General features: G+C 37.8%; 1 protein-coding gene across 6 annotated transcripts in view; it reads left to right on the plus strand.

Moving 5' to 3' along the window:
• The first annotated feature begins 496 nt into the window (after positions 1 to 496).
• The window catches only part of LOC106572392 (calmodulin-binding transcription activator 1), a 600,679-nt gene continuing 575,444 nt past the window's right edge, over positions 497 to 25,731 (plus strand). For 3 of the 6 annotated variants that reach the window (XM_014146505.2, XM_014146506.2, XM_014146510.2), the window contains exons 1-2: positions 499 to 597; positions 7,453 to 7,554. In XM_014146505.2, coding sequence (XP_014001980.2) covers positions 573 to 597; positions 7,453 to 7,554 — 127 coding nt within the window. In that variant the 5' untranslated portion in view covers positions 499 to 572. Of the gene's footprint in view, positions 598 to 7,452; positions 7,555 to 25,731 lie in introns of all 6 variants that reach the window. The other 3 variants (XM_045696195.1, XM_014146507.2, XM_014146509.2) reach the window with 3 other exon arrangements.

The following is a 25,731-nucleotide window of genomic DNA, read 5'->3' on the forward strand; positions in this document are numbered from 1 at the left end:
AGGCATCATCCTCCTTCTTGCTGAATGGAGCTGTCTTTTCAGCACCTCTCCGTCTGGGCCACATAGTACATGTACATGTCTATCAATTAGCCTATATAAAACACTTATACATGTATCTATATGTTTTTATTGTGTTGCATAAGCTAAATGGGACTTTATGCCATTACTGTATTTAGCTAAATCTTAGAAATATACATTTAAATCTGACTTGCTCAATTCCAAATATTGTTTCAACATAACAGTTCACCACATCAGATTTTGTTTCGAGTAGACTAAACATTAATTGTTAGTCCATTCCAAAACCGATTGACAGATATCCTTTCGAGGTGTAGTTAAATAATACCTTTTGGCCAATGACGTGTTCTGGTAATTGCATTGGATGGTTATTTTTCTTGATGTCACTAGCCATTCCAGAGTTTCATTGTCAGTCATTGCCTCACAACCAATGGTAAGTTTGCATTGGCTGGACTCGCTGCTGCTCCTCGAGTCCCTCCTCGTGCTGTCCTCGCCGCGTGCACGCGCGTGGTACCCACGGTCGTGAGGAGGAGGAGGATGTTGCGCGCGAAGGGGAAATGGCTGCCGAAAACAAGCCGGAAGGTAAGAGCGATATAATGGGATTAATTTACCAGTATGACAACTATGTGATATACAAGATTATAAAGTCAGACAATGGTGACATACATGATGAGAGTCGTGGAGTTTTTAAATGAATCGCACTCTTATATTTCTTCCGAAATATATTTCTTCCGAAATACTAGGCAGCTAAACGTGGATACAACATTACCTAGCCAGCTAATATCTGCTAGCTTTCTACCCAGATATACCCGTCTACACATGATAAAAACAACGAGACAAAATAGCCAGCGTGATCAAAGAACCGAATTGAAGAATCCTATTTTATTCCAGATTCAGTTCAGTGAAGCAGCAAGCTAAGTAGTTTACAACCAAGCTAAGTTAATGACAACATGTCATTGCCATCGACCAACTTCTCTTCCATTTATCCAGCTTTGAAAATGTTGTTTTTATTTCATAAATGCAAGCAAGCTATTACATAGGCTATTTGACATTGCACAGCTCTAAGTTAACATCCTATGTGTCAAACGTTGGATTGTAGTTTAGTTTCTTTCAAATGAATTTCAGCCATCCAGTGACCATGTCTGGTTACAAAAATGCTTGCTTGCAAGTCCTGGACAATTTTTTTATTTACTCGACCAGTCCACCCGTTCGTTGGTGAGGCTCCTGTACTACTCTAATTTCAAGTGGGATTTTGACTGGTGTCGATATTACAGAGACCATCATATTATATTATTGTTCAGTTAAAAGTGGTATTTTATAATAATTTCTATGTTTGATATAGAAATCAAATATATTTTAAAGCTAGGATGTTGTGTCATAAACAGCTTTGGAATTGAATGCCACCAGATGTGTTTTTTTTAATGAACAGTAAGATTCTAAAGAGCATTTTTCTTATCTCTTAGCCAGAAAGTGTAGTTTATCTTTCTTTTTAAGGCATGATCTTAAAATGAATTTTTGATGTTCTAGTCTATTGAATATTTAAAGCTCATTTGGGTTGAAATGTGCTTCTGGTCAGGATCCATATATTGATTTGAATATGTCATTTGAGTTAGAGGGTAATACTCCTGAGTATTTGGTTACAAGTCGGAATTATAGAGTCGAAACTACAGAGGACAAGTACATCGCACAGTGTCGCTTTAAAGATCAGCACCTTTGCATGAGACAGGAATGCATGCGCTACAATTAACACTGCTCATGGCTGGTTTTTGAAGGGAGAGTATGACTACACTATATTAACCCGTATTAACTATATATCTTTTTTCAAGCAATGTTTGTGATTAGTAGCCTAATTGTACTCTTTGAAGAGTTTCATTCCATTACACGAAATATCCATTTTTAGAAATGTTGGTAAATTAGTATTTATTGTTTAAAGAAGTTATGAAAGAGATTGTGTTTTTTCACCATCTAATAATGGCACAGGGCTGTTCAATGACAGACATGTATTTGGTTTAAATATATCACTTGATTGTTTCATTTCAGAGAGACAAATAATCATGTTTTACTGCAAAACGCTATATATCTCCCTTTACTCTCAGAGAAATTACTAGTAGTGATACGTTTTGTGACATGTCAAATGTGACAAGTAACTACATCTTTAATTAAGAACTGTACAAATTATACATTTGTGACATCAATATATACGGTACGTTCGAAAAGTATTCAGACCCTTTGACTTTTTCCACATTTTGTTATGTTACAGCCTTATTCTAAAATGTATTAAATAAAACAATTTCCTCAGAAATCTACACACAACACCCCATAATGACAAAGCAAAAACATGTTGTTAGAAATGTTTGCAAATGTATTAAAAATAAAAATACCGAAATACCTTATATACATAAGTATTCAGACCCTTTGCTTTGAGACTCAAAGTTGAGCTCTGTTGCATCATGTTTCCATTGATCATCTTTGAGATGTTTCTACAACTTGATTGCAGTCCACCTGTGGTAAATTCAATTGATTGGACATGATTTGGAAAAGCACACACCTGTCTATATAAGGTCCCACAGTTGACAGTGCATGTCAGATGGTCACTCTGACAGAGCTCAGAGTTCCTCTGTGGAGATGAGAGAACCTTCCAGAAGGACAACCATCTCTGCAGCACTCCACCAATCAGGCCTTTATGGTAGAATGGCCAGATGGTAAACGGCACATGATGGAGTTTTGCCAAAAGGCACCTAAAGACTCTCAGAACCATGAGAAACAAGATTCTCTGGTCTGATGAAACCAAGATTGAACTCTTTGGCCTGAATGCCAAGCGTCACGTCTGGAGGAAACCTGGCACCATCCCTACGATGAAGCATGGTGGTGGCAGCATCATGATGTGGGGATATTTTTCAGCGAAAGGGACTGGGAGACTACTCAGGATCGAGAGAAAGATGAACGTAGCAAAGTACGGAGAGATCCTTGATGAAAACCTGCTCCAGAGAGCTCAGGACCTCAGACTGGGACGAAGGTTGACCTTCCAACAGGACAACGACCCTAAGTACACAGCCAAGACAATGCAGGGACAAGTCTCTGAATGTCATTGAGTGGCCCAGCCAGAGCCCGGACTTGAACCCGATTGAACATCTCTGGAGAGACCTGAAAATAGCTGTACAGCAAAGCTCCCCATCCATCCTGACAGAGCTTGAGAGGATCTGCAGAGAAGAATTGGAGAAACTCCCCAAATACAGGTGTGCCAAGCTTGTAGAGTCATACCCAAGAAGACTCGAGGCTGTAATCTCTGCCAGAGGTGCTTCAACAAAGTACTGAGTAAATGGTCTGAATTCTTATGTAAATGTACTATTTAAATTTTTTTATAAATTCGCAAACATTTATAAAAACCTGTTTTTGCTTTGTCATTATGGGGTATTGTGTGTAGATTGACGAGGAAAAAACCCAATTTAATACATTTTAGAATAAGGCTGTAACGTAACAAAATGTGGAAAAAGTCAAGGGGTCTGAATACTTTCTGAAGGCACTGTGTATATATATAACACAAATGTTTAAAAAAAATGAATCAATATTGTAATATGAGATTTTTGGACATTTTAATCATTTAGCAGATGCCATTATCCAGAGCAACTTACAGTTAGTACAACCACAAATCACAGCCAAATATACAGGATAAGAACATTCCATTCCAGCTAAACAATGGATATATAGCATTTTGCAACAAAACCCGTTTTAATATACATCTAACAAAAATTTGATACAGTAATCTTTTACACACAAATGAAGGTACCCATAAGCAATCATTTTTGATGAAAAAACATAAATGTGAAAAATATGTGGATATAGCATTTTGGAATGAAACTCTTCATTTGTAGGCTGCTGTATCACTAATAACATGTGAAAATACAATCTAATGGACAGCCTATTTAGTCATATACAATTTAGACTTACAGTACACGCATTTGAACTTCCGAATTTGCACAGTTTTCATTAATATTAGTTCTTGTTCTGCGTCGATTTCTTACCATGCGATCAAGCTTGCTTGCGTTTAGTCTATGCTCTTCATATTGTTTACAAATACATGGAGTTGTATTGTTCATGTGTAACCAGTGGGTGGCGACAAAGAGCGATCTCATATTTTCAAATGGTTGTCAATCACTGGAATACATAGATAGAGTGCCTAGAACAGACGTACAATAATTCGACGTCCCATATTGACACACCACTGCAGAGGTAACTGTTGACGTCAAGAACATAAGGGGAAGGTTTTAAGTCAGACTGGTCTTTGTAGCATCAGATGCAAAGCAAAGAGTTGACGTCCTCTACTTCCTATTTGTGTGTGTATGTGTGTCACAGCTTGAGCCTCCTCCAAAGTAAAATAAAATATTTGAAACGCATTTATGATCTAGGTTATACAATAAACATAACACTGGTGGTGAGTGTTTTCCTAGACTAGTGACCACAGTAACAAAGATCAGAGAGCTGAGCCTGTGATCTGATAGTGTCAACTTCTAAACAAAGCTCCACAGGGGGGTGGTATGGAGCTGTGGAAAGGATGACCATGCCAGGACATAGTTTACGTTGATAGTTTAGTAGTAGGTCTAATGTATATGGCGGAATTAAAAAGGGAGAACACACTTTCTCCGTAATAGTAAGGACTTACTACTTCACAGTGGCATTTAGACCTAATGCATTACATCCACACACACAAGATGAATGGAACGTACAGACGGCTACCTCCGTTCATTTCTTTACCACTCCATCACCAGGAGCTTTTACTGAAACCCTGACTTGAAACTCCCATTGCTGAGCAGGTTGAGGTATTTTCAGTGTTCCTGTGAGGTTGGTCAGTGGAGGAGGAGAGAGAGAGAGTGCTTCATACCTCTACATAAACACAATGTCCTCAGGCAATCTGGATCCTGGGAGCTTTTACATAGAATAGTCCGGCACTCTTTATTTCTCCAGCCGACATTCATTTAATATCAGTTATCCAATGATGTTAGTCGGAAAGGGAGAATATGGAATATAGTAGATCAGGCTAGGCCAAGATAGGCTACTTCAAAAAAAGATCCTATTATTACAGCAGTGCTGCTACTGGACTACACTCTCCTCTCGAGCCATAGGTAGTACAAGCCAGCCTCTCCCTTAACCTTTTGTCCTTGAAGCAGCTGGACTGTGGGGGGGATGGGGCTATAGGCTATAGTTGTGGTGTTTGGCAGGTCTCCTGAAGGCACACATCCTGTGCTATTCCCAGTGGGACATGAGCCAGTCTCTCTCAGTGGTCTTCTGTGTAGTAACACCATGACTTAGGATCCTTCTTACCCATCTAACTGAATTGCAAGACCCTGGAGAATAGAGCTTTCCCTAACTCTCCCCAAACAACAGGGGTCTTAGACTGCTTGTGTCTTTTGAATTAAGATCATTTCAGTCAAGCGACAAGTCTTACCTCCTCATATTAGTCTTTAGAGTAAACTTGTGACACGTTTGAATCTTTCAGGACTTGACAGTGATGGCCATGTAGACGTAATGGGTGAGAACCGGACAGAGGCAAGGCCAGATACATTTCTCCTCCTATACATGCAAAACTTAGGCTAGCCTCCTTGATCTGTAGACAGAATGCCATTTCTCTATTTCTCTCCTCTGTAGCCTATATCTCTAAAATAGTTATTAGTGCAATTTAACGTGGTTATAACATGTTCACACTGAAAGGTATCTTCCTCAAGAAAGAGAACATAACCTTGTATGTCAAAACCTGAATGCAGTCAATACATGTGAAACAGTACTATAGCCCTGTGAGTAAAAGACGAGAGAATACCCATTAAAAACATCAATGCTTTACAAAACAAATGTAGTGTAGGCCTATTTATAATTGATGTCTGAGTTAGAAAGTTCACAGGCTGCAACAATAGAATAAAGCATCAGGAAATCCCACAGTCATTAACTTCAGTCAGTGCTGGCTGTAACCTAGTGTTTACATCGTCAAACAAGTGACCTTCTCCTCCTGATTTCAGACAGACCAGTGTGGAATCAGCCTAGAATCAGGCTGGAGATTTTCCCTTTTCCTGCCTCTTAATTGAATTAGTGAGGCGTGGATGGATGGTAGTCTGCTCCTTCCATGCTACAGACTCTGGCTGACTCTGTCTGCTGAGACCTGGTATCATTCCTGTCTGTCTCTAACAAGCCTTTACAAGCTGCCTCACAAGGCCCTCTCTGATTGATCACATTGATTCATCCAGTTTACTACTGATATGATCTGGACCAATATCGACCTGAATCAAACCCAGCCTACAATGAGCCTGATTGCTGGCCTCTTCACTTGTTATTCATTAGGGAGCATTCCCAGAATATAAAACATTTAACTGTTTGTTCTCACCAAGAGATGCATCGTTCAGCAACATAGAAAAACTAATCCTAAATAGAATAGATAAACAAGCATGTATACCTAAGCCTACGAGCAAGCTGAATGTCTGGCACTGCAGAAGAACCAATCAATTAGGCTGGATCTTCTGATACGCAGCTTTTGTTCTCAGCTGCTAATTTAGATCTCAGGTTTATTCTACATATTTGCCTTTTAAACCATGATACATTGATTTCTTTTTTGTTTGGTGTTTTAAGTAAGATGTCTGTATTGTATGCTAGGCTGTGGCCTGTCAGAACAGTTTGAAAAGAGGATCTCTAAGATCAATAAGATGTAAAATAAAGTATGCCAGAATCCGTGACAGTAGAAGTGTCAGCCTTGAACTCTCAACAGAACAGTGAACTAGGCATACTCATGGAACAGTTACTGAGAATCTGTATACTTTCCCGACTTATAATGTTTTTTTGTTCTAACTGTCTGAAAGTTTCAACTGTGCACCATATATCAATACAATCCCTTCACTTGTCAGTAGAGGTGCCTCATAATGGAAGTATTATGGGGTGTATAAACTTTCTTATTGGAGCTAAGGTTCACCAGTTGCTCTTTGTCAATAGCTTGAATAGGCTATAGGCATATCTGTGGATGACTATTTTGCGTTACACTTCAGCAGTGATGCCCTAGAACCTGTCCGTTTTGCGTTTTTTTGTTGTTGGGGGGGGGGTAAAAATATGTCATGTAACTGTTGATTCACCAGCCAAGGGTCTAGGTTAAGCCAAGGGTCTAGGTTAAGCCAAGGGTCTAGGTTAAGCCAAGGTCAGGGTTAGGAATAGCAATAGAACTCAGCTAGCCAGCCTCTTGTTTCTTTACCACCTCTGTCTGTTGAACAGCTCATGCCTCATTCCTTTATCGTGAGATTTGTTTCTAATGTGTTGTTTGCACTTAACCATCCTTACTGTCCAGCATCTGTCTGTCAATGTGTTTGCATGAGGGGAAACAGGGCTGTACTGGGCTATTGTAAGCAGCTGGGAGAATGCCCTACTTCTTTTCCTCCATTTTCTCTACTCTCTTTTTGCCTCCTGAAGGACTGAAGAAAATTCGTAATCCGGATCGAATGTACAGATCAGCTGTGTGTTATGCCGGCCATGCTCCTCCTAAGAGTATCAGTGATGACACAGAGATGAACAGTAAGAGAGTGTTATTAATACTGCATCCCCCCGTGGCACTGTGCTCTGCTCCGAGAGCCCACTATAGCTTGTCAATCTATTATTCATTCATTGAGTCATTTATTTACCTCTTGATTTTCACCCCCCCCCCCTTCCTCTTCTCTCCACTTCCTCCTTTCCTCCTCTGGGTGTTCCTCCTGGACCAGAGAGGAGCTCGCTGCTCTGTTGATGGAAGTGTCTGCTGTCAACAGTAGAAGTGTTGTCGTTAACTAAGAGTGATTGATTCAGGTTGAGATCAGGAGCAGGAGAGAGAAGGAAGTCTGCTAGGACACCTACTGTATGTTTCTGAGTGTAAAACTCTCCTATCCATTCATCTGAATGAGGATTCCTCCATTCATCTGAGTGACGAATGCACTGGGATAAGATTAGGCCTGAGAATGAGAACTGCACAGGGAGAAGGCTGCTGTGCTGGAAGTGCTTTTATTGTAAGTTGTATCATTTCTGTTTTAACGTTTAGCCTAATCAAGAGGAGGCTTCTTTGAATTCACAACATTCCATTACTGAAAAGATTGCCATGCACGCTTTAGCGCCATACAGCAGTTGGTGTCTCTGTGAAAGTGACTACTTTCTTCATGCTTAATGAACACTGCAGCTTCCTCTACAGTTCCTCCACTGCCAAAGGCTCTGTTGATCTAGGTAATTAAGTGTGTTCATGTTTGGAGTAATGTTTTGAAAAGAGAGTCTTCATCTTTACGCTGATGTCCTTAATATTGCTTTAGCTGCTTTAAAGCTCAGTGTTTTGACTCAACACACATTGAGATGTAGATTTAAAGGAAGCAGAAGAGTTGGTTTGTGTTGTAGTCTGGGATTCTTAATGATTGGGATTCGGGTCATTGTTGATTGACTAACACGTCACCCCTCTTGTGTAGCCTAGCGGTTAAGAGTGTTGGGCCAGTAACTGAAAGGTTGCTGGTTTGACTCCCTGAGCTGTCTACGGGAAAAATCTGTTGATGTGCACTTGAGCAAGGCACTTAACCCTAATTGCTCCTGTGAGTCTCTCTGGATAAGAGTCTCTGCTAAATGACTCAAATGTAAAAACAATGTGTGACAGCTCTGACTAGTCGGTCTTCTTGTGAGTGTTTTCTCTATTCTAGCTCTCCCTTCATGCTGGTGCTTTTTATTATGGCATCCTATTCCCATGTCAGACGGCCTAGTTAATGTGCTCTCTCTGCCTGCCTGGCTGGCTGCCTGCCTGGCTGGAGGTTTCTGTACCACCAGGACACTGTAACGCTCCTTTAAGCAGCCCAAGCCCAGAGCCCAGGCCCAGAGCCCAGGCCCAGAGCCCAGGCCCAGAGCCCAGGGCCAGGCAGGTAAACCAGTGATCTGAGTAATTGGGGGAGTAGGTCTGATAAGGATAAAGGGCTGTAGCGTAGCTGCGTCCTTCACTGGCTGACTGTGTGTTGGTGTGCCGTGTGTACGCATCACAAGCCCTCACCTCTGCTCTCCTTGAGATGGGATGTTCATGGATGTGTGAGCGTGGTGAGGGTTGGAGCACACAAAGAGACCTTTTCCGTTTGTTGCAGGCAGTTAACCATCCGAGTGCACGTTTGTTGAACTTCCCATTGAATATTTTTTGCAGCTCTTTGACTTAGCCTTGTTTAGCCTCCTCACTTATGAATCTCTACATTAAGCAACACCGTAGTACTCAAGTCGTAGTAGAGTAAGTAGCCAGGTTGCTTATTTTTTACTCTAAGTAGACTAACACTGTTATATAAATAATATAGACTAATTACGATAATTGGTTGCCCAAAAAGCTCCCCCTCTTTTCCCCCCATCAAGAGTCACCAGACCGTAAGAAAGTTGCCCTTATTATTACTGCCAGGGAAACATGACGCTGCTACTTTCATTTGCTTTCTGTAGTAGTAAATCCCAGGCTCATGTTCCCCCCCTAGCAGTGGCCTAATCAAGCATTGTGTTGACTTTTCAGAAGTGTGGGGAATACTCTGCTTCTCTGATCATTAATATTTGAAAAGATTGTGCTAATCAAGTAGAGGTCCAGTGCAATCAAAGACTTGTTAAGCCAGATGCAAAAATCAGTGAGATCTTAAATCTTTTTTTAGTTTGGGTAGAGGTCTGGATATTGGCATCATATTATAAAGTTGAACTGAGTGAAGAAGAGGTCCATTTAGCAATAGCCTCCTATGTTTTTATAGGCTATTTCCTGTGAAATAGTTATGACCCATGCAACATGGCAGTCAAGATGACCTTTTTGATGCCAATCATATGCTGAGTGTCATGATTAGCTCATTCTGGATTTGGAACTCAAGTGCGTTATTTGTCATCAGAAATGGTTTGTTTAATGGCAACAACACATAACACAGGTTAACCCTCCCTCCCTCCCTCCTCCTCCCTCCCTCCCTCCCTCCCTCCCTCCCTCCCTCCCTCCCTCCCTCCCTCCCTCCCTCCCTCCCTCCCTCCCTCCCTCCTCTCATCATGTCTCACAACAGCTCACCCAGATTGATTTCTTTTGATTGACAGCATGTTAGTAACCGGCCACCGCATCTTGGCTGACAAATGCCTTCTTGCTCCGGTTTTGATTCAATCACAGTGTTTTTATTTCTATCCTAATAAGTGTTTTTAGTGTGGCGCCAGCCGCTGAGGAGGGGACAGTGTTTGTGGACGGACAGACAGTGGGCCTTTAGTACGCCTTGAGGATTAGGGGTGTTTTGCTCCACATGATTGAAGTTCTTGAGGGATGTGTCTCTGTCTGCGCAGAGATGGTAGTCAGGGTTAGAAAAGTATTGAGTCCACTTTGTCACGCTATTCACTGATGTGATCCCTCTGTCTGGTTCTGTAATTCATATGGATCGGTTAACAATGACCCTGTAAATATACCAGACACTCTAAGTGTATAGCCAACTATTCTGTTGGTTGTGTGTGTGATGTCTTTACTGTGTCATTTGTTTCAGATGCTTGAATGGGCCCTGATGTAGAGTCTACTGAGTGCAGAATAATGCATGGTAGAATTGCATGTTATAGAACAATTGTTGCATGGCTGTGTGCTTGATTTCCTTTCGTGCATAGCTGTTTAATGCCTTAAATCTTGTCATTTACTGTTGTTTAACATTTTCTTTGTTTCTCTGATTGGAGTTATTTTTCTGTTATATATATATATATATAGAGGACTGTGTATTCATGTTTGTGATAAAGTGTTGTTCACCTGTCACTCAAGACAGAGGCTTCCTAGACTAGGCCAACATTGCAAAGTGAATACTGGCCTGTTGTGGAGTGTTTTGCATTTCAGCCTAGTTCTTTAGAGATAAGGCCTAAAAGTGTTGAACCTATGTAGATCTTCATGAGTGCTTTACTACAGAGCCTAGACACTATGCAGAGCCAACAAAGGTACCGAAACACTAGCTCACTATTTCCTAACAATATGAGGAGCACTGGGCACAGATTAAAAGGAAAAACTGTCACTCACGGAACGCACTGAGACAGAGATGGAGGAGAGAGGGGTTTGCATTGAGGGCCAGGGTATTGATTAAAGATTTGTTTTTGTCAGCCTTTCCAGCCTTATGACCCACGCTCTGGTCTCCAGGGTGGAGCCGGAGCAAGCTAGCATGACAGATACCCTTCAATTCCCCTACTGTTCGCTGCTTCACAGGCAGGATCAGTGATAATCCAAAGATCAGCACAGAGAAATATATTTTTGGGGTCCGTTTGTCTGAGGGTGTTGTAACTGATGAACAGACATGCTTTACCCTCTCCAGTCCCTACTACCAAGGAGTAGAAACAGCCTACAGTGTTGGTCAGTGGTACTCCTCAAAAACAGGCCCTGTAGCAGGCAGTAAACTTTGTTTTATAGGCCTCTTCCTAGTGATGGGGAGAAAATAGATACAGTTGCATATTGCAATATTATTTTGGGCCCATATTGTATTGATATTGTACTTGTAAGGCCGAAAAATTCTCTATATTTTTGCCATTGAACAGCGTTGGCTAGTGCTAGTCAGCTGTACCTGCGCCAAAACTCCTTTTTTATTTCTTGTTCTCCATCTTCTTTTTAAATAGTGAGCCAACATATTTTCAGCATATTTATTTCCCTGATGCTTTCTCATGGATCTCTCTAGTCTCTCTGCAGCTGACATATAGTGGTCCCGTGTGGCTCAGTTGGTAGAGTATGGTGTTTGCAACGCCAGGGTTGTGGGTTTGATTCCCACAGGGGACCAGTACAGGGGAAAAAATGTATGAAATGTATGCATTCACTACTGTAAGTCACTCTGGATAAGAGTGTCTGCTAAATGACTAAAATGTAAAAAAATGTAAATGTAGTGAGCAATATGTTTGGAACATCAAATTGCAACAAAATCGCAGTATCGAATTGCAATACATATAAAGTTGTGAGAATTGTGATAATATTGTATCGTGAGGTCCCTGGCAATTCCCAGCCCTACCTCTTCCTGGCCTAAGCAGCTGATGAGATGGGTGGTAGGCCCTAGGTACGTTTTCTCTTGGACAACTCCTTATAGAGACTTTCTCCCTTCCTTCATCAACACCAGGGCAGTAATTCACTGCCCCCCAGCCCAGCCATGCCTTGCTCAGCCCAACTCAGCACCTTCTGATTAACAAGCTCTTGTTTCAGCATGTGTTGCACTTTAGTGTTGTACAACCAATTGTTTGTTGTTCTTTCTTCAGCCAGAAGGGATAGGTAATAATAATCACACCGGCATAACATCTGACGAACATTGATCTGATTTGCAAAACAGGACCATTGTTTCTCATAATGATGCAGTTATGAAAGGTGGTGAAATCAAAAATGTTCCATATTTTTACCTGATGGGTGTCTATTGAGGGCTACCCTATTTATGTAATCTTGCACACAATTAACTCAGTAGGCTTATTTGTTGGTACATGAGTATTCCTTAATCTGAGAGTATTAGCGACTAAAATCCTCAGTCATTAAAGACTGGCAGGTATGTTGAAAGATAAGCGCCTTACTCATCATTTTGGCTTAGAAAGTCATCTGAGGGTCATCTTAGATCTTAGACACTTAGTTATATTTTCAATTGTTGTTCCAACTTGTGAGTTCTGTTTGTTGTAAACTCTGCATTCTGATAGATCTTACATCATAGCCTTGAAAATGTGTTGCCCATGTTGGCTATGAGGGACTTGATTAGGCCTATAGAAGTGATTAGGCCTATAGAAGTGATTAGGACTATAGAAGTGATTAGGCCATTAGAAGTGATTAGGCCTATAAAAGTGATTAGGCCTATAGAAGTGATTAGGCCTATATAAGTGATTAGGCCTATAGAAGTGATTAGGCCTATAAAAGTGATTAGGCCTATAGAAGTGATTAGGCCTATAGAAGTGATTAGGCCTATACAAGTGATTAGGCCTATAAAAGTGATTAGGCCTATAGAAGTGATTAGGCCTATAGAAGTGATTAGGCCTATAAAAGTGATTAGGCCTATAGAAGTGATTAGGCCTATAGAAGTGATTAGGCCTATAGAAGTGATTAGGCCTATAAAAGTGATTAGGCCTATAGAAGTGATTAGGCCTATAGAAGTGATTATGCCTATAAAAGTGATTAGGCCTATAGAAGTGATTAGGCCTATAGAAGTGATTAGGCCTATAGAAGTGATTAGGCCTATAAAAGTGATTAGGCCTATGGAAGTGATTAGGCCTATAGAAGTGATTAGGCCTATAGAAGTGATTAGGCCTATAAAAGTGATTAGGCCTATAGAAGTGATTAGGCCTATAGAAGTGATTAGGCCTATAGAAGTGATTAGGCCTATAGAAGTGATTAGGCCTATAAAAGTGATTAGGCCTATAGAAGTGAATAGGCCTATAGAAGTGATTAGGCCTATAGAAGTGATTAGGCCTATAGAAGTGATTAGGCCTATAGAAGTGATTATGCCTATAGAAGTGATTAGGCCTATAGAAGTGATTAGGCCTATAGAAGTGATTAGGCCTATAGAAGTGATTAGGCCTATAAAAGTGATTAGGCCTATAGAAGTGATTATGCCTATAGAAGTGATTAGGCCTATAAAAGTGATTAGGCCTATAGAAGTGATTAGGCCTATAGAAGTGATTAGGCCTATAGAAGTGATTAGGCCTATAGAAGTGATTAGGCCTATAGAAGTGATTAGGCCTATAGAAGTGATTAGGCCTATAGAAGTGATTAGGCCTATAGAAGTGATTAGGCCTATAGAAGTGATTAGGCCTATAGAAGTGATTAGGCCTATAGAAGTGATTAGGCCTATAGAAGTGATTAGGCCTATAGAAGTGATTAGGCCTATAGAAGTGATTAGGCCTATAGAAGTGATTAGGCCTATAGAAGTGATTAGGCCTATAGAAGTGATTAGGCCTATAGAAGTGATTAGGCCTATAGAAGTGATTAGGCCTATAGAAGTGATTAGGCCTATAGAAGTGATTAGGCCTATAGAAGTGATTAGGCCTATAGAAGTGATTAGGCCTATAGAAGTGATTAGGCCTATAGAAGTGATTAGGCCTATAGAAGTGATTAGGCCTATAGAAGTGATTAGGCCTATAGAAGTGAATATGCCTATAGAAGTGATTAGGCCTATAGAAGTGATTAGGCCTATAGAAGTGAATATGCCTATAGAAGTGAATATGCCTATAGAAGTGATTAGGCCTATAGAAGTGATTAGGCCTATAGAAGTGATTAGGCCTATAGAAGTGATTAGACCTATAGAAGTGATTAGGCCTATACAAGTGATTAGGCCTATAGAAGTGATTAGGCCTATAAAAGTGATTAGGCCTATAGAAGTGATTAGGCCTATAGAAGTGATTAGGCCTATACAAGTGATTAGGCCTATAAAAGTGATTAGGCCTATAGAAGTGATTAGGCCTATAAAAGTGATTATGCCTATAAAAGTGAATAGGCCTATAGAAGTGATTAGGCCTATAGAAGTGATTAGGCCTATAGAAGTGATTAGGCCTATAGAAGTGATTAGGCCTATAGAAGTGATTAGGCCTATAAAAGTGATTAGGCCTATAGAAGTGAATAGGCCTATAGAAGTGATTAGGCCTATAGAAGTGATTAGGCCTATAGAAGTGATTAGGCCTATAGAAGTGATTAGGCCTATAGAAGTGATTATGCCTATAGAAGTGATTAGGCCTATAGAAGTGATTAGGCCTATAGAAGTGATTAGGCCTATAGAAGTGATTATGCCTATAGAAGTGATTAGGCCTATAGAAGTGATTAGGCCTATAGAAGTGATTAGGCCTATAGAAGTGATTAGGCCTATAGAAGTGATTAGGCCTATAGAAGTGATTAGGCCTATAGAAGTGATTAGGCCTATAGAAGTGATTAGGCCTATAGAAGTGATTAGGCCTATAGAAGTGATTAGGCCTATAGAAGTGATTAGGCCTATAGAAGTGATTAGACCTATAGAAGTGATTAGGCCTATAGAAGTGATTAGGCCTATAGAAGTGATTAGGCCTATAAAAGTGATTAGGCCTATAGAAGTGATTAGGCCTATACAAGTGATTAGGCCTATACAAGTGATTAGGCCTATAAAAGTGATTAGGCCTATAGAAGTGATTAGGCCTATAAAAGTGATTATGCCTATAAAAGTGATTAGGCCTATAGAAGTGATTAGGCCTATAGAAGTGATTAGGCCTATAGAAGTGATTAGGCCTATAGAAGTGATTATGCCTATAGAAGTGATTAGGCCTATAGAAGTGATTAGGCCTATAGAAGTGATTAGGCCTATAGAAGTGATTAGGCCTATAGAAGTGATTAGGCCTATAGAAGTGATTATGCCTATAGAAGTGATTAGGCCTATAGAAGTGATTAGGCCTATAGAAGTGATTAGGCCTATAGAAGTGATTAGGCCTATAGAAGTGATTAGGCCTATAAAAGTGATTAGGCCTATAGAAGTGATTATGCCTATAGAAGTGATTAGGCCTATAAAAGTGATTAGGCCTATAGAAGTGATTAGACCTATAGAAGTGATTATGCCTATAGAAGTGATTATGCCTATAGAAGTGATTAGGCCTATAGAAGTGATTAGGCCTATAGAAGTGATTAGACCTATAGAAGTGATTAGACCTATAGAAGTGATTAGGCCTATAGAAGTGCTGCCTACCCAATAGTGCTGCATTTTTTATTTGATTTGCTTTATTAGGATCCGCATTAGCTGACGCCAATGGCGACAGCAGGTCTTACTGGGGTCCGACACATAACGAAAAATACATTACAGACGTTACAATTTACATACATTAACATGTAGTGTGTGTGCATCTATCAGTTACACATCATTTAACTAAGCAAGTCATTTAAAAACAAATTGTTATTTTACAATGACAGCCTACCCCAGACAAACCCTCCCCTAACCCAGACGACGCTGGGCTAATTGTGCGCCGCCCTATGAGACTCCTGATCATGGCAGGTTGTGATACAGCCCTGGATCGAACCAGGGTCAGTAGTGACGCCTCTAGCACTGAGATATAGTGCCTTAGACCGCTGGGCCACTCGGGAGCCTACATACACACAACAAGTAGGTCACATGGGGAGAGGCGTTGTGTCGTGAGGTGTTGCTTTACATGTTTGCTGTTCTCTTGCGCTATATGAGATGGAAGGGAGTTCCATCCAATCATGGCTCTGTACAATGCTGTACGTTTCCTTGAATTTGTTCTGGACCTGGGGACTGTGAAAAGACCCCTGGTGGCATGTATGGTGGGGTAAGTGTGTGACGCAGTCAGTCTCTCCTCAATTCTCAGCCGAGAGAGACTGGCATGCATAGTATTAATATTATCCCTCTGATTACAATGAAGAGCAAGATGTGCCGCTCTGTTCTGGGCCAGCTGCAGCTTAACTAGGTCTTTATTTGCAGCATTTGACTATATGACTGGACAATAATCCAAATAAGATCAAACTAGAGCCTGCAGGACTTGCTTTGTGGAGCGTGGTGTCAACAAGCAGAGTATCTCTTTATCACAGACAGTTCTCTCCCCATCTTTACAACCATTGAATCAATATGTTTTGACCATGACAGTTTACAATCTAAGGTAACACCAGGTGATTTAGTCTCCTCAATTTGTTCAACAGCCACACCATTCATTACCAGATCCAGCTGAGGTCTAGAATTTAGGGAATGACTTGTACCAAGTACAAAGCTCTTAGTTTTAGAGATGTTCAGGACCAGTTTATTACTGTCCACCCATTCCAAAACAGAGGGTTTCAGTGACTTCATTAGCTGTGGTTGCTGATGCGTATATGGTTGACTCATCAGCATACATGGACACACATGCTTTGTTTAATGCCAGTGGCAGGTCATTGGTACAAATAGAAAAGAGTAGAGTGCCTAGAGAACTGCCTTTTAGACTGCGCCTTTAAGAGATTATTATGTATTACCAGCACATTGATTACATTTTAGTCATTTAGCAGAAGCTCTTATCCAGAGTGACTTACAGTTAGTGCATTCATCTAAAGATAGCTAGGAGAGACAACCACATATCACAGTCATAGTAAGTCCGTTTTTCCTCTCTTAAAGAAGTTATCAGCTCAGTGCCAGTAGGACAAGTCAGATGCATGTTGTTTCTTTTTTTAACACTGAGATGTTTTATTTAACATAGTCTTTGAAAGGGATAGTTCAAACATAGTTTTGCACACTAATAAAAGGTTTGTCAACTGTGCCGGTGAAATGAAGGGGAATCAACATGTCGTAGATGTGTTGGAGAGCCTGCTTCCACATGGGAATAGGTTGGATGCCAGACACGCAAAACAAACCTTTAGCGTGCAGGCTGTTATAACTAAATGCAAAGCCTTCATTTAGCTAGTCTGATTAATTTAATTAGAAGCATAGAAATCCCAGATTTCCCAGGATGTCCCTTTTCGATGTTCAAATGGAGAGGAAGACCATGTCTATTGAGTTTTCATTATAACACAATCTGATGAACATTTAGGCCTATATAATAAAAACTTCATTTCAGTGTTAGATTCCATTTATCCTTACAGTAGATGAGAAATTTAAAATGACAAGTTTTATAAAGTGGTAAGGCCTGTAAGACGGCTTTAAAAACAGTCACATCGTTTCAATTATTAATTGGAAAAAAACAGTGTGTTATTGTGTATCGTATAGATATTACTGTTTACCCAATTAGAGACACCCTATTTTATTCATTTTATGATTTGATTTTCCTTTTCTGTATAAACATTCACAAATACAATTTGTCTCTGCTAACCTGTGTTTCAGCTGTAGATTAATCAGTGACTTTCAGAGTTTTGTCAAAAGGTTTGTGTTGTGTGTCTGGCATCCAACCTATTCCCATGTGGAAGCAGGCTGAGGCTCTCTATCACATCTACATTATGTTGATTCACTTCGTCTCACTGGCACAGTTGACAAACCTTTTATTTGTGTGCAAAACTCTGAACTATCACTTTCAAAGGAGCCCCTTCTCCTCCACCATAGCTGTAGAAAAGCCTGCTGGAGAAAATCTCAGGATTGCTGGAATAACGTGAACAAATTGACGATGTGGGCCTAATAAACGGGGGGAAAGATGCTTCAGTTTAGCATTTGAAACAAGTTCTGTGGTTCGTTGTCTGTTCTCCAAAGAGAGATACAGCCTATAGCCTAATAACAGGCGGTGAAAGTAAGAACATGTTAGGTGGAGAACAACCTCCTAAGGTGCTTAAGTTAAGAGGTAGTCATAGGAACTCTGACTGAACAATTCTGGTATACAGGGCTTAGACAGACAACCATTTCAAATCTGAAACGTAGATCCAATGTCTTAAACATTTTGGTCTTGAACTATAAGACCACTTGTAATTGGGAAATTTAAGGTGAATAAAGTTCCTATTCAGTTTAGTGCTGGGGTTCTCAAACATTTTTGGCCCACGACCCCATTTTGATATCTGAAAATTCTCGCGACTTCAACCGTGTGAAAAAAATGATGTAATTAACAACCAATGTTAACTTTTTTACTTGGGGACCTGGCAGTCAATTGAATAACATTCTAACAGTATTTCTGATTGTCTTCTCAACTCACCATCACATACTTTTAATGTGGGGCTATGACAGTCAATTGGAAATGAGTCTGACATAATGTATCTTATCTCACCACCACTAATGAGATGATGCATGTCGAGTCGGAGCTTCTCAAAGTCAGGGGGCGTGGCCGACAGCACGCACCTCATCTCTGCTGTCACATCCAACCTGGATAGATATTTGGTTTTAATGCAGATGAGAGCACTGAATCCAGCTTCAAACAGATATGAGCTGGTGAAGGTTACCAGGAGTTTTATGGTACTTTCAAGACAACTGGGAACTGAAAAATACGAGGTCAAATCATGACGTCAGTGATCTTCAGGTCGGATGACCCTTTCAAAGCGATTTCTCCCAGTCGGAGCTCGTTTTTCTCTTCCAAGCGTCGGAGGTGAGCAGTCATCACTCATGTGTGATACTTACTGATGCTGTTTTCTGTTAGAAACATGCACAGCTTAGTGAAGGGGGCATGATTCTCTCCAATAAGAATTCTTTCCACTGAATACACTGATTTGGTCACTCATCTGTAGAATGTTTTTGTTTTTCCCTGCTTGTGTTCAGTTCATTCAGTTTCCCAAATATGTCTGTTACACAGGCAAGGAGACGCATTATATTTTCATTACACAGAAAGTCAACCAAGTCTGTTTTTTTACATCCATTTTGAATGACAACAGTGTGTCATTGTGAAAAATGTGAAAAATCTTTCCAGCATTCCCCCTCGATAACCACCAAGCCTCGGTGTGAAATATAACATTGTCATGCTCTGATATCATATCTCCATGTAGTTTTGCAAACAGGTGGCGATTTTACAATTTAAGTTACCTCCTGCAGTATATCACCGAGTTCTGTGCATAAAATAATAAACCCAGGTAGATTTTTTATTAATGTTATCAACGGCTACTCTCCTTTTTGTTCACCTGGAAATTCCCTTTACACCACTCAGAGAGCTTTTTGAGACATTATCCAAAACATTTTATTACCAGGTTTTAAGGAAGTTTTATCAATGGCTTGATGTTGAATTCAGTAGTGCAGTACATATTCTTGATTTCTAAAATGAAATTGTAGTGACATTTGAATACAATAATAATTGAGTTCTCTGACTGAGTTTCTCCCCTCGATGATGTCATCTGAGGGTATGTCATAGGTAAGCGTTGATCATTGGCAGAGCTCCATGATGGGATAGGCTGGCTGGCGAGTGGACCTGCTGCTGCTCTGCTGAGGATTGATTTCAAGAGCAGGCGGACGGAGAACTTTGCTCTGTGTGTACTATAGAGAGGGAGGTGAGAGATGGCTTCCCCTGGACACAACTGGTTCAATCTGAGTGTGTTCTGGTCTGCCTTTAAGCATCACCTTTAATGTTTGAGCCAGGACTCAGTGGACTGTGGACTCATGGCTTCTCATTAGAAAACAAACAGATAAACATTCCGCAGGCAGAGTGTGTGACACATGCTGAAAGCCAATCCACACTTAGAAAAAACATAGAAAATGCAATTAGTCCAACAATAGCTAATTGGTCTAGTCTTAAAAAGAAAAAGAAAACATTTCATTATAAGATGAGAGTTGTTTGTTTTTCCCCTTTTCATTATGTGCTTCTCTTTTTGTTTTGTGTGATTCTTTCCCTTATTACCTATTTAGTTGTTTCCCTAATTTGCCCATGTCCCGTTTTCCCTCTCATTTCCCTGCCTGATACATCTCTGATCATTCAGCTCAATCCTGTTTGCCTCTGATGACAACAATAACACCACTTTGGTGGAACCTATGAGCAGATGCTGTACGGGTTTGGTAATTGGGCGAAACGAATGATTACAGATACCTGTTCAGCTCATATAAAAAGAGTTTACACACGCAGAATTTCCAGGTACAGTTGGATGCAGCAAACAGCTACAGATCTACAAATCCATCTCTACTACCTGTTCCCTGTGGGAGCAACACTAAACATGGCTCTGATGTTTCTCTCCCTCCCTGATCAGGTGGCTGGAACAGCAGTTTGTTTGTACCATCTGAATGAATAATGGGATTGTACAAGCTAGGGCCTACTCGGCCTAGGCTATAAATTCTGTTCCCTTTCAATAGGTCTCTTGACATAGGCCTAGTACACGACTGGAATGGAGGTTCTGTACTTAAAATCAAAGTATTTGCCATGGGCTCTCTGTGCATGGCCTCACCAGCATTGCTGGAAACTATGGACTTTCTTCAGCAGATGTGCCTTGATGTGTCACCAGTGACTTTAGAAGGAGGATGACAATCTGAGAAAGATGGTATTCCCCTGATACTAAAGATGATTTATATCTCACACTGATATCCACCCCAACTCTAAAGCAAGTGTGGTTGCTTAAATTGTAATACCAAATCAGAAAGGTTCTATTAGAAGGTTCTATTATACGGTTCTATTATAAGGTTCTATTATAAGGTTCTATTATACAGTTCTATTATAAGGTTCTATTATACAGTTATATTATAAGGTTCTATTATACAGTTATATTATAAGGTTATATTATATGGTTCTATTATACAGTTATATTATAAGGTTCTATTATACAGTTCTATTATAAGGTTCTATTATAAGGTTATATTATACAGTTCTATTATAAGATTCTATTATACAGTTCTATTATACGGTTCTGTTATAAAGTTCTATTATAATGTTCTATTATAAGGTTCTATTATAAGGTTCTATTATACAGTTCTATTATAAGGTTATATTATACAGTTCTATTATAAGGTTCTATTATACAGTTCTATTATACGGTTCTGTTATAAAGTTGTATTATAATGTTCTATTATAAGGTTCTATTATAAGGTTCTATTATACAGTTATATTATAAGGTTATATTATATGGTTCTATTATACAGTTATATTATAAGGTTATATTATACAGTTCTATTATAAGGTTCTATTATAAGGTTATATTATACAGTTCTATTATACAGTTCTATTATAAGGTTCTATTATAAGGTTCTATTATACATTTCTATTATAAGGTTATATTATACAGTTCTATTATAAGATTCTATTATACAGTTCTATTATACGGTTCTGTTATAAAGTTCTATTATAATGTTCTATTATAAGGTTCTATTATAAGGTTCTATTATACAGTTCTATTATAAGGTTATATTATACAGTTCTATTATAAGGTTCTATTATACAGTTCTATTATACGGTTCTGTTATAAAGTTCTATTATAATGTTCTATTATAAGGTTCTATTATAAGGTTCTATTATACAGTTCTATTATAAGGTTCTGTTATACAGTTCTATTATAGGTTCTATTATACAGTTCTATTATACGATTCTGTTATAAAGTTCTATTATAATGTTCTATTATAAGGTTCTATTATAAGGTTCTATTATACCGTTTTATTATAAGGTTCTATTATACGGTTCTATTATAAGGTTCTAGTATACAGTTCTATTATAATGTTCTATTATATGGTTCTATTATACGGTTCTATTATACCGTTCTATTATAAGGTTCTATTATACAGTTCTATTATAAGGTTCTATTATACAGTTCTATTATAAGGTTATATTATACGGTTCTTTTATACAGTTCTATTATAAGGTTCTATTATACAGTTCTATTATAAGGTTCTATTACACAGTTATATTATAAGGTTCTATTATACAGTTATATTATAAGGTTCTATTATACGGTTCTATTATATGGTTCTATTATACATTTCTATTATAAGGTTATATTATACAGTTCTATTATAAGGTTCTGTTATACAGTTCTATTATAGGTTCTATTATACAGTTCTATTATAAGGTTCTGTTATAAAGTTATATTATAATGTTCTATTATAAGGTTCTATTATACAGTTCTATTATAAGGTTATATTATATGGTTCTTTCATACAGTTTTATTATAAGGTTCTATTATATAGTTCTATTATAAGGTTTGATTATACAGTTCTATTATAAGGTTCTATTACACAGTTATATTATAAGGTTCTATTATACAGTTATATTATAAGGTTCTATTATATGGTTCTATTACAAGGTTCTATTATAAGGTTCTATTATACAGTTCTATTATAATGTTCTGTTATACAGTTCTATTATAGGGTCTATTATACAGTTCTATTACAAGGTTCTGTTATAAAGTTATATTATAATGTTCTATTATAAGGTTCTATTATAAGGTTCTATTACAGTTCTATTATAAGGTTCTCTTATACAGTTCTATTATAATGTTCTATTATACAGTTCTATTATAAGGTTATATTATACAGTTCTATTATAAGGTTCTATTATAAAGTTATATTATAATGTTCTATTTTATGGATCTATTTATAAGGTTCTATTATACAGTTATATTATAAGGTTCTATACAGTTCTATTATAAGGTTCTCTTATACAGTTCTATTATAATGTTCTATTATAAAGTTATAATATAATGTTCTATTTTATGGTTCTATTATGATGTTCTATTATAAGGTTCTATATACAGTTCTATTATAATGTTCTATTATAAAGTTCTATTATAATGTTCTATTTTATGGTTCTATTATGATGTTCTATTATAAGGTTCTATTATACAGTTATATTATAAGGTTCTAATATAAGGTTCTATTACACGGTTCTATTATACAGTTATATTATACGGTTCTCTTATACAGTTCTATTATAAGGTTCTATTATAAGGTTCTATTATACAGTTCTATTATACAGTTCTATTATAAGGTTCTATTATACGGTTCTATTATACGGTTCTATTATAAGGTTCTATTACAAGGGTCTATTATACGATTCTATTGTACGGTTCTATTATAAGGTTCTATTATCAGGTTCTATTATACAGTTCTATTATAAGGTTCTCTTATACAGTTCTATTATAATGTTCTATTATAAGGTTCTATTATACAGTTCTATTATAAGGTTCTCTTATACAGTTCTATTATAAGGTTCTATTATAAGGTTCTATTATACAGTTATATTATACGGTTCTCTTATACAGTTCTATTACAAGGGATTATTATATGATTCTATTGTAAGGTTCTATAATAAGGTTCTATTATAATGTTATATTATACAGTTCTATTATAAGGTTATATTATACAGTTCTATTATAAGGTTCTATTATAAAGTTATATTATAATGTTCTATTTTATGGATCTATTTATAAGGTTCTATTATACAGTTATATTATAAGGTTCTATACAGTTCTATTATAAGGTTCTCTTATACACTTCTATTATAATGTTCTATTATAAAGTTATAATATAATGTTCTATTTTATGGTTCTATTATGATGTTCTATTATAAGGTTCTATATACAGTTCTATTATAATGTTCTATTATAAAGTTCTATTATAATGTTCTATTTTATGGTTCTATTATGATGTTCTATTATAAGGTTCTATTATACAGTTATATTATAAGGTTCTAATATAAGGTTCTATTACACGGTTCTATTATACAGTTATATTATACGGTTCTCTTATACAGTTCTATTATAAGGTTCTATTATAAGGTTATATTATACAGTTCTATTATACAGTTCTATTATAAGGTTCTATTATACGGTTCTATTATACGGTTCTATTATAAGGTTCTATTACAAGGGTCTATTATACGATTCTATTGTACGGTTCTATTATAAGGTTCTATTATCAGGTTCTATTATACAGTTCTATTATAAGGTTCTCTTATACAGTTCTATTATAATGTTCTATTATAAGGTTCTATTATACAGTTCTATTATAAGGTTCTCTTATACAGTTCTATTATAAGGTTCTATTATAAGGTTCTATTATACAGTTATATTATACGGTTCTCTTATACAGTTCTATTACAAGGGATTATTATATGATTCTATTGTAAGGTTCTATAATAAGGTTCTATTATAAGGTTATATTATACAGTTCTATTATAAGGTTTTATTATAAGGTTCTATTATTGGAAATAGTATTATGCAGTCTGAATCTTCACAACAAATGTATCAGGAAACAGTGCAATTTGTTCAGCAGATGTGCCTTGATGGGTGACTTTAGTAGGAAGATGCAAAGCTGAGCAGGAATATTATTGTTTAGGCCCATAGCCAAAACGTAGGCCTACAAAACATTACACTGTCTATAATTGATCATTTTTGTTTTGTTATGTAAACACATTATTATTCAGTGTGAACTTCTCTCCTAACAAATAATTATCCAGAAAACTTGATTTACATAGTAGCCAAGGTTAGTGGGTTGTTTTCTTTGTACAGTAGCCTTGCTTGCTTCCATTCTTTGAAAGGCCACCTGCTACTATGATGTCATGTCATTATGATTGGCAGCCAGTAGCTCCTCTCTGTCTTTAAACCCACCCTTAATGATAAGCTGTTGGCTGGGAATGAGATATGCTCATTTGGTATGTAAATTGCAAAAGCTATGGATGCATAGGCTTTCTAAAAGCTGTGTGTTTATGCTTACAAAAAATATTATTTTAATTTCCTTGTAATATTCATCCCAAAGACTATATTAGTTTTGTTCATAATTATAAATTCACAGTAAATTTGGTCTCCAGACAAATAGAATTTGCACCCACTTAAGTCTTGGATGAAATGCCATCTGCATATTTGAATAGCAGGAATGAGGAGGCAGTGCAACTTGAATGAGCAATAGGACCTTAAACAGCATGGGCCTAATGCATGATTGTATCTAAGCATGTCTCCTCTGCACTGAATTTGCTACATAATCTTTATGAAATGATTGTGAAATGTAACATGACGTGTAACCATGTAAAGCAATGGGCTTTCTATTGACTAGGTTAGGCCTACTCTCTTTCAATAATTAACTGAATTATGGTATTATGATTGGGCGTTTACATTTTGTGCATTAGGCCCCATGGTTCTCTTTGTGAATATTTATGTAAAAATAAAGTTAGTGGACAACTTTAGGAGACGGATATAATGGACAGATAATAACAAGTGTGTAATTAAAGCCGATTCCCAGATAAGGCTACAGACAGTATCATTGCTTCAGAACGACGTTGATTTGACTGGGCTGCCAAGCCCTTTGAAACTGGGAGAAGAGGAAAGATACAACACAGCTTTCATTTCCCTACTCAACAAATTGTTGGCCTATTTCCTTTTTGTATCATCCACTGGCATTTGAGCTTGTGTGAGAGGATGTGGTCCCACTTCAGCTTGCAGTTTGAATCACTGAAACAGTGGAGAGTGCCCACATGAAAAAATACTACAGT

Source organism: Salmo salar, chromosome ssa15 (genome assembly GCF_905237065.1).
Source record: "Salmo salar chromosome ssa15, Ssal_v3.1, whole genome shotgun sequence".
Lineage (NCBI taxonomy): Eukaryota > Metazoa > Chordata > Actinopteri > Salmoniformes > Salmonidae > Salmo > Salmo salar.